Genomic DNA, 13,610 nt, shown 5'->3' with positions numbered 1-13,610 from the left:
AATGGACTTGGAGCGTAATACATTTTTGTTCTAAGCGCTGAGCTAAGGAGACCTGGTCTGACTTTAGACTGTGATTTGATTTTGAGCTCCAAGGCTGAATAACTCTTAAAATCTGAGAGAAGAATCCAAGCTGCTCCCTGAGCAAAACCAAAACAAATGGAAATCAGCCAAAACAGCTGGTTAGTTTCATTAAATCTCCACAATTTGGGTCCATTTCACATAAATTCATATTGATGAGCAGCCATTTTTGTGTGTCCATCAAGCCACATAGTCAACACTTTCACAAAGGTGAGAGATGTAGGAGGCATGCATCAGACAGACAAGGAGTAAGGGGGAGCCAGGTGTGAATCACAGGCAGGGTATGGCAGTGGGTCTTTGGGCCCCACTGGCTCTGCACTGGATGGTGAGAGACCAGACTAGATGGTGAAGACAGCTTTTTCATTCTGTTGACTTCTAAGTGACAGCTGTACTCCAACACTCGTTCGGTCTCTCAGTCATTTTATATCTTTTTACACCATATTTGTTTTCTTTTAGTTAAAACTATGATAATTACAACTGAATTTCTCTGTGGAAAACTGATGCAAACTCTGGTTATTTGGTTATGGAGGAAGAGAGTGGAAAAACAGGTTCTTGCAGTTGTCGAAGTAAGCTCTCAATTGTCTCCAGAGCGAATGCTGTCTCTGCTGGTGCAAAGGTTGCGATTAAAGGCTACACCTCATCATCCATATACATCTTTACTCTTTGGAAGTGAAACGAAAAGCTGGTTTTGCAGAGCCTCATCATCCTGACTGACTCATAGCAGGCTTAGTCCTTGGCACAGTGGACATCAGGTACATTTATCAAGCCACAGAGCAGTCTTTACATAAAGTGTTATTACACACTAGTATTTCCACTGCACGTATCAGTGCTTTAAAAGACCCTCACATAGGGCCAGCGGAGGCAAGCTGGCATCACAGACCTCTTGAAGACTCTGGTCCTAGCTCCTGACCCACAGACCTTAAAAGCCAAATAAGCTTGATTGCAGCATTTGCTGTATCAAACACTGGGAGAATACCTATGGCACTGCTGACAGGACTGCTTCTTCCCCTTGCTTATTTTCAACATAAATCCACCTCATCTAGGCTGTTTAAAGGAACTCAAGGGAATAGAGTGCTCAGTTCCCATAAGTACCTTATCAAGTCCCAGTTGTAACAGACAACACTATTTTTTTCCTTTTGCAGAGTGAAGACACAGCATCGTTAGTGAATGGATGAGGAGGAAGGGCTGCATTCGGACAGATGGAGACTAATGTTCCTTTAGGCAATGAAGCAGTGCCCATGTAGACCATCCATGGCAAGGCTCACACAGAAACACAAACTGAAAGCAGACCAGTCATGCAGCAGACTGTCCAGCGCCTCTCAAGCCAAGCCTGAGCACTAAACTATCCCCAACTGATCTTGCAGCCAAACCCAGCGGGGCAAGGCTTCCTCCAAAACATCCTCAAGCCACAGATGGTCAAAGATTGACTTTTCCAAGCTGAAACAGGGGACCTTCAGGTTCAATATAAGAAAAAAATATTGAATGTGAGAATGGTGAGACACTGGAACAGGTTGACAAAGGAAGTTGTGAATTTTCCACCCTTGGCAGTGCTCAAGACCAGGTTGGACGGAGCTTGGAGCAACCTGCTTTAGTGTGAGGTGTCCCTGCCCATGGCAGGGGGTTGGAACCGGATGATCTTAAGGTCCTTTTCAACCCAAACCATTCTGTGATTGCCACCAGCTCTGCAAACTGCACCCAGTAGCAGCAACAGAACAGGCAGCAAGCCAGAGGCAAGGAGGACAGATAACCTTCACACAGTTTTCTCCCCAGGGCCACCACCTGGGGATCCCATACATGACTTTCATTGCAGAGGTGGCCAAGGCAAGGATGAGAGAAGAACTGCATTGAATTTAATCACTGCAGATTTTCTTTAAATACTCAAAGTCAGTATCCATCCAGAAACCACTGCCATGAAGACTCTGGAAGGAAAGGTATTCAGGCAGGCTAAACTGCCTCAGCTCCCACGGAGAAGGCACAGGCTGGCAGTCGGGAGACGCAGGCTCCAACCCCATGCTGGCCATAAGAATCCTGCATCTCTGGGCCTCAGTTTTCCCCATCAGCTGCATGATGCTGTAGATAACATAGCTTTTACCTAAGTCAGTGGAGAGGAAGATTATATCAAGCATTAGAAACACAGGTGGGTGGTGCATAGATACAAAAGGTTTCTGAGAAATATGTGGGCATCTTTCTTCATGTTCCTCATCTTCTACAAAGTGGTTACTCAAAGCAAAAATAATACACCCTTCCTATAAAGGCAGCACACAGACACATATATTTAGATCACTGTCCAAACAATTACTGATTGTCTCTGAGGCAGGAGTACTGTATTCTGTGCTACAAGAAGGGGAGAAAAAGACATCTGAAGTCACCCTGGAGCACGGAAAGCATCCAGGTTTCTGGAACAGATTCAGCTCTGGCATAAGCATTGATGCTAGCCACACTCAGGAAGGTCAGGAGTAAATGGCAAAGCTGTCACAAGCCTGACCTCGAGGTCCATAAGGTGCTAGATCTATATAGGACAAGCACTCATCTTCCTGCATGTCAAACAAGTAATTTCAAACTCCTAAACAAACGGTAGGACACTGCAGCAGAAGCAACCCGCAGGAAGGATAAGCCAAAACACCTCTTCAGTCATTTCATTCTGCAGCTTTTTTGGCTTTCTCAGCTATCCCTCTGTTGCTTGGCTGAGGCTGCCACTAGCTCTTTTTCCTCACCCATCTATCACTAGGGGCACTCACTTGTCCCCGACAATCCCTTTTATGTGTTTTCTACCCCTTCTACTCACACAGAGCATGGAAATGGCAGCACAGAGACAGTGGCAGCAGGTGGGAATGGAGCCCACATCCTCTAACTGTTAGTGCTCACAGCCAAAACAAAAGAAGAAGTAAAAAGAAAGAGCTCCCTTCACATCCTCCCGGTTTTTTCCTTCCATGCATAGCATCGCTGCTGCTGAATTGCAGCTTCAGAAAGGGGTAAGAAAGAGGCCCAAAAGGCAGCTAGGAAACCCACCGTCCACTGGCTTCCCTCCACACGAGGCGAGCGGGCTCCTTCTGCTGCAGTGACTTGGCAAGCACACCTCGCTCTGACTCAGCACCTCGCCGGCACCTCCTGTCAATTATTCCCACAAACTGCTGACGCCGGAAGGGCTATTTGCAATTAGGATGCAACACAAGCCGGTGGCTGCAAGATGCTGCAGCTCCCCCTCATCCCTTCACCTGAAGCGATCCCTTCCACTTCAGACCTCTGGCTCCGGGCTGGAGCAACCAGGGAGGTTGAAGGAGGTAAGGGGTAGTGAAAAAGGGCTGGAGGATGGGGATCAGGGTGGGTTGGGGGAAGCCTGTCTGTGTTATAGCTATTCTGTGGATAAATAGAAAACTGCTGTCAATGTGGCAGCCAAAATGCAGTCTTACAGAAACAAAAAAGCAGCCACTGGGAATAGGGACAAGAGCAGCAAGAACAGATGAGACTACGCGAAAAAAAGCTACATGGAGCATTCCCCAAAGAACAAGCAAAACACAGCCTTGCTGCAACTCCATGCAGCTGAGAAACACAAGCCTGTGCTCTGTGTGCGAGGCATTTTCAGTGCAGAGGTACTGATTGCGGATGAGTCCCATAATAAGGGCCCAGGGCACACCAGCTGTTTCAGGGGCAAAAGGAAAGGCTGCCCTTGACAAGCCAAGGACATGGCCATTCTGCAGGCAGATTGAGGCTATTCTGTTCTTCTGCCAAGTAGCCAAGGTCCTGTCATCAACCTCTCTGAATCACTAGCTCCAAATACACAGCAGGCTTGCAGCTTAGCAGCTCCACAACTAAAACAGACATTCCAACATCAAACCCCATCAGACAGCAAAGTTCAAACATGCTCAGCTATGGAAGTAGCCCCAGAGTCCACACAAGCCCAGCAGCACCCTACAGAAGCACTCTGGCACCTTCTCTCACAAGGCTTCACTAAAACAACAGGGTCTGCCACCCACTCCTCTCTCCTTCCCCAAGGGTCACAGGGAGATTCAGGCCCCCCATCTCAGACAGCAGAGCAAGCAATGCACAGGGATGCAGAGCATTCCCTGCAGGAACACCCAGGGACCTTTTAACTGAGAAGCATGGCTATTTTCTGAGATATCACTTCAAAACAAAACATCTCGGAGTGTAGCTGATGCTGATGAGAACACAGGTTAGAGTCAGAGGTGTGAAGCTGGAGCAAAAGGCTCCAAGGAACACTTCAAGGTTTGAAGCTGAAGCCTTCAGCAAGCTATTCCCTACAGGATGCAGCAGCTGCTTTATACAGTGCAGGAAAAGGGTGAAATAGCTATGTTAATGGTTAAAGCATCCAACATGTCTTGCCATCCATGGGCCCACAGCTGCAGAATTCACCACAGACCAAATTCGATGCAGGCAAAGAGGCAGAGACATCAAACTGCAAGATGAGTAATGCACAGATCCCACATAGATAGCCAAGGCTGAAGAGGAAGAAAGGTTAACTAAAACCCAAATCTCACTACAGCAACCTGGATTTACCAACATCCTCCTGATCAGGAAAGGGAGCATCTACTATGCAGCATGCAATGAGAGCAAAGGAACAACAAAGTCAAAACAAACAGCAAAAACCAGTGACTTCAGCAACACAGGCAGGAATTAGCTAAGTGTCACAGCAGGTTACAGTTCTGCAGTGTCTTAAAGCGTGTAGGTAAAGCTTGAACAGTGAGTCCCAGGGCACTCAGAAGCTAAAACACTGCAATTGATGCAAGGAGCAATCTGAGTCACAAAGTAACAGCGACCGCACATAATCAAATCTAACATTGCTGTGAGAAAAATAGTACCCGAACTTTGCATCACGCCTCTTAAACGTTATAAAAGACAATTATAAGCAAAAATTGGCTGGAACAACTTAACCCCAAAAGCAAGGGGATTACAGTTGTTATACTCTATATGGTGGTGTTGAAGCAGTCTTGGCATTGTCACTGAAAAGGTACTCGGTGCCCCTGAACAAAAAAACTGCCGACAAGCAAGAAAGCACATTGTATGGTCAAACAAAAGGAGCAAGAAGTCATCCAACCTGAGCATTTGTTTCATCAGATGGTAGCTAAGAGGGCCGAGAACAAAATTGAAGGCCAAATTGCAGAAGTCACAAAAACAAATAATCATTTCAATGTATTCAAAGGACACATCCAGAAGTGCTGAACAGTAGGGGAATGGCATTTCTTAAGTGGCTGTGCTGCCAGCAGAGATGTGCAAGCTTTTGCTAAGTCAGAGGGTTCTTCAAGTTAGTAATGCTTTTCCTGAGAGAGTGCACAAGCTAACCTCGGAGTTGCAGTAGGGATTGGTTAAGTCAAACTCTTTAAGCCCCTAAAAGTACACAACAGGAGACAAACCAGCTTGGTCTCTGCTCAGAGGAACTTGTGGCCTTTCAATCCACTCAAATTTTAGGAAAGGCAGGATTAAGTGATTCATTTTCAGTCGCAAGTGTATCTGCTAAACCATTCTGAGTAGGATGCCAGTTCAGTGCCAGCCTCATCCCTGATTGCCCAGAGTGGGGTTCCCTTTTTCCCTATTCCTCTCCCCCAAATGGGGTACACGCCACTTGGATTCAGGCTGAGTCCAGAGCTGATGCCCCACAGCTCAGTGCCCAGGCTCAGAGGCATGGGAGGCCCTCTCCCCCTGCCCTCACTCTGGCCCCAATTACAAGAGATTATCTCCAGGTTTCATACCAGCTCTGGGGTGGTTTAATCTGTTCCTTAATATCTGGAAGAGAGACAGAGGGCTGGAAAAGTGATTTGGGCTGGCTGAGACAAAAGAAGATTGAGGGAGACTTCCAAGGGATCTGACAAAACTCGGCAAGCAGGCAGAATAATGCCAGATGAAATTCAACATTGCCAAACGGACAGTAATAAGAACTTGAGAGAATAATCTGAACGACTCATATACCATGGGGCTTCTAATTCAGATGTAATCACTTGAGGAAAAGATCTTGGTATCACTGTGAACGGCTCAATGAAAACATCTGTTCAATGTGCAACAGTGGTCAAAAAAGCAAGCAAGCTTTTAGGATGTCAAAAGGCGAAGGCTGGAAAGGAAGCTGGAAGTAGTCCAATGCCAGTGGGAACACTGACAGGGTAGGGATTGCTCCGGTTACTTCTGGGCAGCACACCTGAAAATAGGGAATGCACAGAAAGGTTTCATCCATCACCAGCCAACTTACTGGTCAAGCACAATTAAAACTGGGACAATTTAATCTGGAGAGGAGCTAGGTGGAAAGAAGTTATTAAATGGGCACGAAGCGAAACAGGAGCTTCTATGGGTTTTTGTTTGGTTGGTTTAGTTTGTGGGGTTTGGTGATTTTTTTTGGGGGGGGGGCGGGGGTGATTGGATTTTGTGGAGGTTTTTTGTTATTGTTTGTTTGGAGTTTAAGAGAAAGACAAAAGTTTGTTCAATACAGCTGAAAAGCACAAAATGTGAGCAGACATAAGGAAACTATTACTATTTCCCTTTCCTTTTCTGTTTTCACTTTTTCTGCTTATTCTAAACACAGCCCATAATTAACAGTGAGGAATGATTAGTCCATGTATTTGTAAAGTCAAGAGCTCAGCAGAAGTCAGAGTCCTGTACATTTATAAGGATACTGGGAACATCCATTGATAAAGCAGGCAGAATGAAGGAAAAGAAAGAAGCATAGCACCACTACACCCTCATGCTTCCAGGCATTAGACAACTTCTAATTAACAAGGATTAGGAAGTAATCTCCCCACTGGACATGCAGAGAGGTTGTACCAACCCACTTGTTCCTGGCAGACACCGTTAATATGCCAGGCATGGGAAGAGCTGGGCCTGGGAGAGCTCACCCATAGCCCATGCTGTTTGGGAGGCCGAGTTCCGGGTGCCCAGGGGGGCTGCATGCACACACACACATACCATTAACTAAAGAGGGGGCTCTGAAACCCCACAAGTTTTCCCAGAAAGGGAATTTTTTGCATCAGTTGCTTTGCAAGCAGAGGGGGATTCCCTGAGGAAAGGAGAAGGGATGGACATTTTATTCACTCTGTGTTGGTGGCAGCAATACATATGACTTAGTTCATTTTATGTTCATCCAGGATTGGCCATGCCACCCCAGGCCAGCGGTCCAACCTGGCCTAGCACTGCCCAGACAGGCCACTGCAGGAATGGCACCACACACTGCAAACAGTGCGTCCTTCGCCCCACAGATGACATTCCTGTCTTCAGCATCAAGTAAAACCAAGCCCAGATGTAACAAAATGGAGTTCACATCAGCTTTCTCCAGCTGTTGCTTGTGAAACCCAACCTAGCTCATGTTCTCATAGCTGCTTTGACTTAGGAGGAGAAAAAAAACAGCACAAGTTCTTACCCTTAAGTAAGCAATCTGATTAATCTAATGTCAGAATTACACTGGAAATTAACATCATGCAGATATGCAAATGCATCAGTACCACCGTGCTGCCAGGAGGAGCTCTGCACATGTACCAGTAATAGAAGGCTGAGCTCAATCTACTAGTCCTGTTCTGACTTCTCCATCAACTGCTCCAGAAGGAGAAGCAAAGATTGACAAAGAGGTTGTATTTGTTAAACAGAAACTTGTCTTATTTTGTACACCATATTCTGCTTCTTTTGGTACAAACAGCGTTCTACTGCACAATGAATAAGGAAAGGACACAGGAAACGCCACACACGTACCTGGTGTTTGTATATATGTGTCAAGATGGCAAAAATAATGAACAGAGACTGTGCACAGATATCCCAAGTTGCTGCAAGTTGGTTTTTATCACTGTCTTCAAATGCCCCATAGAAATAAGAAATAGCAATCACTAAGAATTTTACTGTACATACTTCCAATATCCCAAACCTTATCAAACATGGGATGTTTTATAAAATCATAACTGCATTTAAAAAGAAAGATGGAGAAAATTGTCAGAAATACAGAAGCATCCAACTTGGGTTGAAAAGTTTTGGCCTTGCACATTGTCGTGGTTTCAGCTGGGACAGATTTAATTTTCTTCCCAATAGCTGGTGCAGTGCTGTGTTTTGGCTTTAGTCTGAGAACAATGCTGATAACACACTGATGTTTTAGTTGTTGCTAAGTAGCACTTACCCTGATCAAGGACTTTCCAGTCTCTCATGCTCGTGTGCACCTCCTCACTGGCAGAAGCTGTGAGGAAGCATGCTCAGGACAGCTGACCCAAACTAGCCCAAAAGGATATTCCATACCACAGAACATCATGCCCAGTATAGAAACTTGGGGGAGTTACCTGGAAGGCTCTCTTGGCTGCTCAGGCACAGGCTGGATATTGGTCAGCAGGTGGTGAGCAATTGTATTGTACTTCACTGTTGTTTGGGATAGGGGAAAGTGGTGTTTTTTCTCTTTTTTTTTTTTTTTTTTTTTTTTTGTTGTTGTTGTTATTTGCCTTTTAATTATTCTTGGTACTAAATTGTACTTTAATTGTTGAGCTTTTCTTATATCAACCCACAACTTTTACCTTTTTTTCCAGTTCTCCTCCCCATCCCACTGGTGAGGGCAATGAGCAAGCTGTGTGGTACTTAGCTGTCAGCTGCGGTTAAACCACAACACCCTGAACTACCTTTTTGTCTAGGGTATTTTCTTGTTTTGCAATAATACAATTCCACAAGGAAACACAATATTGGTTGTCCTAAGATGGAATTTCTCTCAATAAATTTCCTTTCAAAACCAAAGCATCTATTTCCATTTAGAATGAAGCCAAATCCCTCAACCCTGATGAAACAGAGCATTTGCCCTCACCCCAGCTCAAGCAATAAAAGCAGGAGCCATAAGGGACACAAGTGACCTCCAAAACCAAAGAGATGTAAACATTTAAGGGCAAAAAATAACCCAAAACCACAACGGTTCACTCTGCATACTTAATAATATTGTGCTTTCTCCCTGGTGCATAAAACATGAAGCATTTGAGTGAGAGAAGTGGGTGGCATATGACTAAGAGCCCCGTAACTGTGACTTCTCTAAATGAAAAGCTGGGCAGATGTCCCACCTGACAGCAAATCCTTTCACCTCTGTACACTTCAGTTTCCCATGCTAGAAATCAAACTGACTGCCCGCGCAAAGGAAAGTTTGGAGACTCTCAGTTAGTTAATGTGTGCAAAAGACTGTGCGAACACAAGGTAGTATTAACCAGGGAACTGTCTTTGTTGCACTAATGTCTGTTAAACAACCAGGAGCTAAATTTCCCTCTGAACATTTACAAAGGGGAAAGACAGCATTAAGGCTCCACAATGAGAAAACTACAAAGAACATGTTTTCAGTGCATGCACTTCTCCTTGAAATAAACTGTGTTAAAAGCACTTTACTTAAAAAAGCACAATGATAGTAGCATCCTGCTAAATATAGATGACTCACCACAATTTAGTAGTGAACATCCCTAAAGAGTACCATTACAGTATTGCTTAACCTGCTGCATAAACTCAAGCATTCTCCTGTGGTTAGAGTTTGGACCAAGACACTCGAGACTACTACCAGCATCTGCTGACCTTCAGTAGGTCAAAAAGCCTCTCTGAACCTCACTTTCTCCATCTCTATTATTGGTATAATAATAAAAACACATCTCCCCACTGGAGGTAGGAAAACAATTGCTAAGTTTCTTAATGAGTTGTTTACACCATATTTTGTATGTCCATATTACTACTGAGCAGCTAAATATAGCTGTTCTCGAGGCACTTTGAGATCCCTTGGAGAAGGGAATCTTACAAAAGAAAACTGGAGTCTAAGCAATACAGAAAAAAACAGAGAAAGAATCAGTTCCCAAACTAAGGAAAGGATGCCCACTTCAGAGACGCAAGAAGTAGTTAATGCATCTGTGCCTACTGCTGAGGACCAAGGTCAGGTCGTGAGCAAAATGATTTATCTACACGTCACAAAACCACACAGCTTGACACAAATGGCAATCTGTTCCAAGGAAAGAAAACAAAATAAGGAAAGCATAAGTATGGATGAGCAAGGGACTGCCAGAGCCCTCTTTTGCTAGGGTTGAGGACCTGGTGCAGTGCTGGGAAGGATATGTGAGCTAGCACAAGGGTGCCGCAAGGCCAGAACTGCTCAATTTCAGCTGTGATAACCCCTGACTGGCAGGAGGGTGACTTCAGGTGAGGACTAGGAAAGTAGTGTGTAATCTGCAGCCCTGCTGTTGCACTGATGCACTAGCACCAGGCATACACAACTCTTACCCTCACCTTGCTGCAGCGACTGTAGCACGTCAACATCTCACCTGTTGTGATACTACATCACAGGATCCAAACACCATGCAGTTAAAGTCGGTTCTGCAGTTTAGCTGTACCCAAATGTGTGATTTCTAACACATTTAACAATTTGCAGCATGCTATTTCTGGCCACAGAGCAAGATTGATTTGCAACCGCAGGTTTGGTTTCCAAGCTCTAAACAGAATTCCCTCCTATCTTTCCTTAAACTTCTCTAGGGAGCCTGAAAAAATGTTATTTCCTCTAAAGTTATTACTTTCATAACGCTTTAGAGGGAAAACACAGACGCTGTCCCTGCCCCAGGAGCATTCAGTGTGGGTATTATAGTCCTGGAGAAAGCAGACAGTTAAAGAGAATCACAGCTATTCTACAAATTGCAAAGCAAAGTAAGAAAATGAGACTATAATGTTTGATTGACATTTCACTAGAAAGCCTGACTGTATTTTGTCATAGGCAGGAAGCGTAAGAATGATGAAACAACCTCCAGGAACAATTTTTCCCCACCACTTCTCATTAGTTTCATATCAAGTATTTCTTCTGATTATACACTCTTACAGTTTCTGATTCTTTAACTTTTCAGCCTTTCACTTATGTGTAACTTTGCATATGATCCCATCATTTTTCTTCTGTATCCTCTGAACCAATCTAAAGCCTCATAAAAGGGAATAAAATCACTCTTCCTAACCAGACTTGGCAACCCAGAGCAGAAATACACTTACTGGTCTTTTGCAAGTGGTGTTTAGAAAAAACTCTCCCAATTTTATTTCAGCTTTAATGAGTTCCTTTTACTTTATCCGGGTTTTCCTTCCTAATTCAAGAACCACCAATGAGACAGTCATACCACATAACACAAGAGTAACTGTGTACTGCAGCTATTTTCATCTACCACCATCTTCTAAAGACCTTTCCTAAGGCAAAAAGGAAAATGAACCCCCAGACTTGAGACACAAGTGGTTCATTCAGGTAATTTTGAAGCCCTAAAGGCCAAGGAAAAGCATTACACTATTGCACTTAAACATTTCATGGGAAGTGGGTTTCTGTGCTAGTTCTCTCCATTGTCATTGTCCCCGCATGCCCTCGACCAAACCCAAGAAATTAAACATGGAATCAATCTTTTTGCCTAAAGAAATAATTAAATGTCCCTTTAATTTTAATCTGAAAGCTGATTACTGTTATATGTTTTTGCAGAGATATCACACCAACACTTCATCACTTACATGCCTCTCACTGCAGTAGGCACACTAACTTTCTAGACAGTTACACCTTTGCAATGTTTGCAGACAAACTGGGGCATTGAGAAACTCAAAGTCATTGAACTCGCTTTCCTAACCGGGAAAAGTACATAAAAAGTGAACAAATAAGATGAAGCGTGGAACAGCTTAGATTATTTCTTTCCATTAAATGCTAACAAACTATTCATTTCCGTAATCCATCTCTTTGAAATCAGCAGGTGCCCTTTCCAGTTAATGGGTGTGAATCAGACAGAACTCAGAGTGCTTTTGGGGCTAAGACATGTGTGAAAGTCCTTGTCCATAAAAAGACTTGTTTCTCAGTGAGTCCCAGGCAGAGGGAAACTAACTGCTGCACCTCACAGGACAGCGAGAGCCAGGCACATCTACCCAAGCAGAATATCCATCCAATTGCAGACTGAAAGGAAGTTTCATCCAGGCTTTACTGAGACATCTCTGGTATTCTAGTGGGAGAGTCTGTCATTTCTTACCATACTCCTGCTCAATCAGGGATCATTTGCAGCAGATTTCTCAGTTTCCCAGCAGCAGAGCTGTGTACCTCAGCAAAATCACTTAGTGGACCTCTGCATAAATGGGTAGACTTTAAGAAAACTACCTTGTAGACCTCAGTAAAACATAGCTGAGCAGGCCTGCTCTGAAGTTTGGCATGACTTCAATGAAGGCATTGCCACCTGACCAACAGATGAGTCTGAACACTCTACACTTCATAATTCCTGCTGTTGCCCCTATCACAGCACCTCCTGGTGCTCTCCAACAATGCACTATATGATGTTAGTAGCATCTGCCACATGCCATTTGTTTCTCTCTCCACACAGAGGACCAGGGCACACACATTATTTCAGAAGGGCTTCTGGAGGTGGGAAGGGATGGAGTGGTTTGGATCTCTCCACATGCTATGGGGCAGGCACTTCAGCTAGATCCTAGGAGAAGGAGGCAGAGGAGGACACGGAGGGCTCCAGGAATCTCTGCACAAAGTTCCCTGGCTGCCTTGGGGCCTCAAAGATAGACCCAGACTTTTCCACCTAGGTGAGATTATCACAGGGGCTAGGCCCAGGCAACGTGAAGCCCAGCCTAAGGCAACTTTCACAGCACCGCAAGAATGAATAGGATACTAGTATAAGAAGGATGGTGCAGTGGAAGAAGCAGCAAAAGGAGGCACCGAGCCGAGCAGCGCTCCTTCCCCAAGCCTGCCTGCAAAAGCACTCACCCACCGCCGCATTTCCGAGCATCACCGGTGGGACCGCAACCAAAACTTGGTTCGCTCCCAACCGGCCCAGCGGACGGGGCACCGCGGTGGGGTCGGCGACGGGGATGGGGCGGGCGGCCGCCCGCCCCATCCCCGTCGCCGACCCCACCGCGGTGCCCCGTCCGTGGGTACCGAGCCGCATCTCCCCCCGAGCAGCACTCACCTCGCAGGGCCAGGAGCGCGGCCAAGGCTACCGGCACCCACCTCCCTCCGCCGCCGGGGCGCCGCCGCGTCATGCCGGGCCGGGCGAGGGGCGCCGAGCGGGCGGCCGAGCCCTGCCTCTCCCTGCAGCCGCAGGTGCCGGTGGTGGTGCCGATGGTGCCACCGCCGCCGTCCCGGGACCGCCCGCTCCGCCGTGCCCCGAGCCCCGGTCGCCCGCCCGGGGAGGGCGGCAGGAGCGGCGGCCGGACCGAGAGCGCAGCCTGGCGGCCCCGAGCTGCCCCAGCAACCCGCCGGGCTGCGGCTATCACCCCCCGTCCCGGTACACGGTGGCACATCCGCTACACTCCTGCTCTGTGGCGCGGGCCACCCACAGATTGGGATGTGTCCATCGCTGCCAACCCGGTACCGCTGCATCCGCAGGGATGCTACACGGGCCAGCTTCTGCTGAGCATCTTCTCCTCCAGGGCCTGCCTATAGCTGCATGGAAGAAGAGAGCGGCAGCACACAGCAAATTTGGGATGCATGGGACCAGGCGTTGCTGCAGCACACACAGTGTAAACATTGCTGGCTCAGCGTATGAGCTACCTTAACCCTGCTATTCCAGTATCTGAAGCAGATCTACAAGGATGCCAGAGAGAGACTT

General features: G+C 46.2%; 1 protein-coding gene across 1 annotated transcript in view; it reads right to left on the bottom strand.

Moving 5' to 3' along the window:
- Positions 1-13,041, bottom strand: part of IGSF11 (immunoglobulin superfamily member 11) — a gene marked incomplete at both ends in the record, with an annotated part of 101,916 nt that extends 88,875 nt beyond the window's left edge. Inside the window, one exon of the mRNA XM_080613646.1 lies at positions 12,969-13,041. Coding sequence (XP_080469772.1) covers positions 12,969-13,041 — 73 coding nt within the window. The remainder of the gene's footprint in view (positions 1-12,968) is intronic.
- Positions 13,042-13,610: the final 569 nt, after the last annotated feature.

Source organism: Psittacula echo (genome assembly GCF_963264785.1).
Source record: "Psittacula echo genome assembly, chromosome: 3".
NCBI lineage: Eukaryota > Metazoa > Chordata > Aves > Psittaciformes > Psittacidae > Psittacula > Psittacula echo.
Note: the sequence above shows the minus strand (reverse complement) of the source record. Positions and strands in the feature narration are given on the sequence as shown.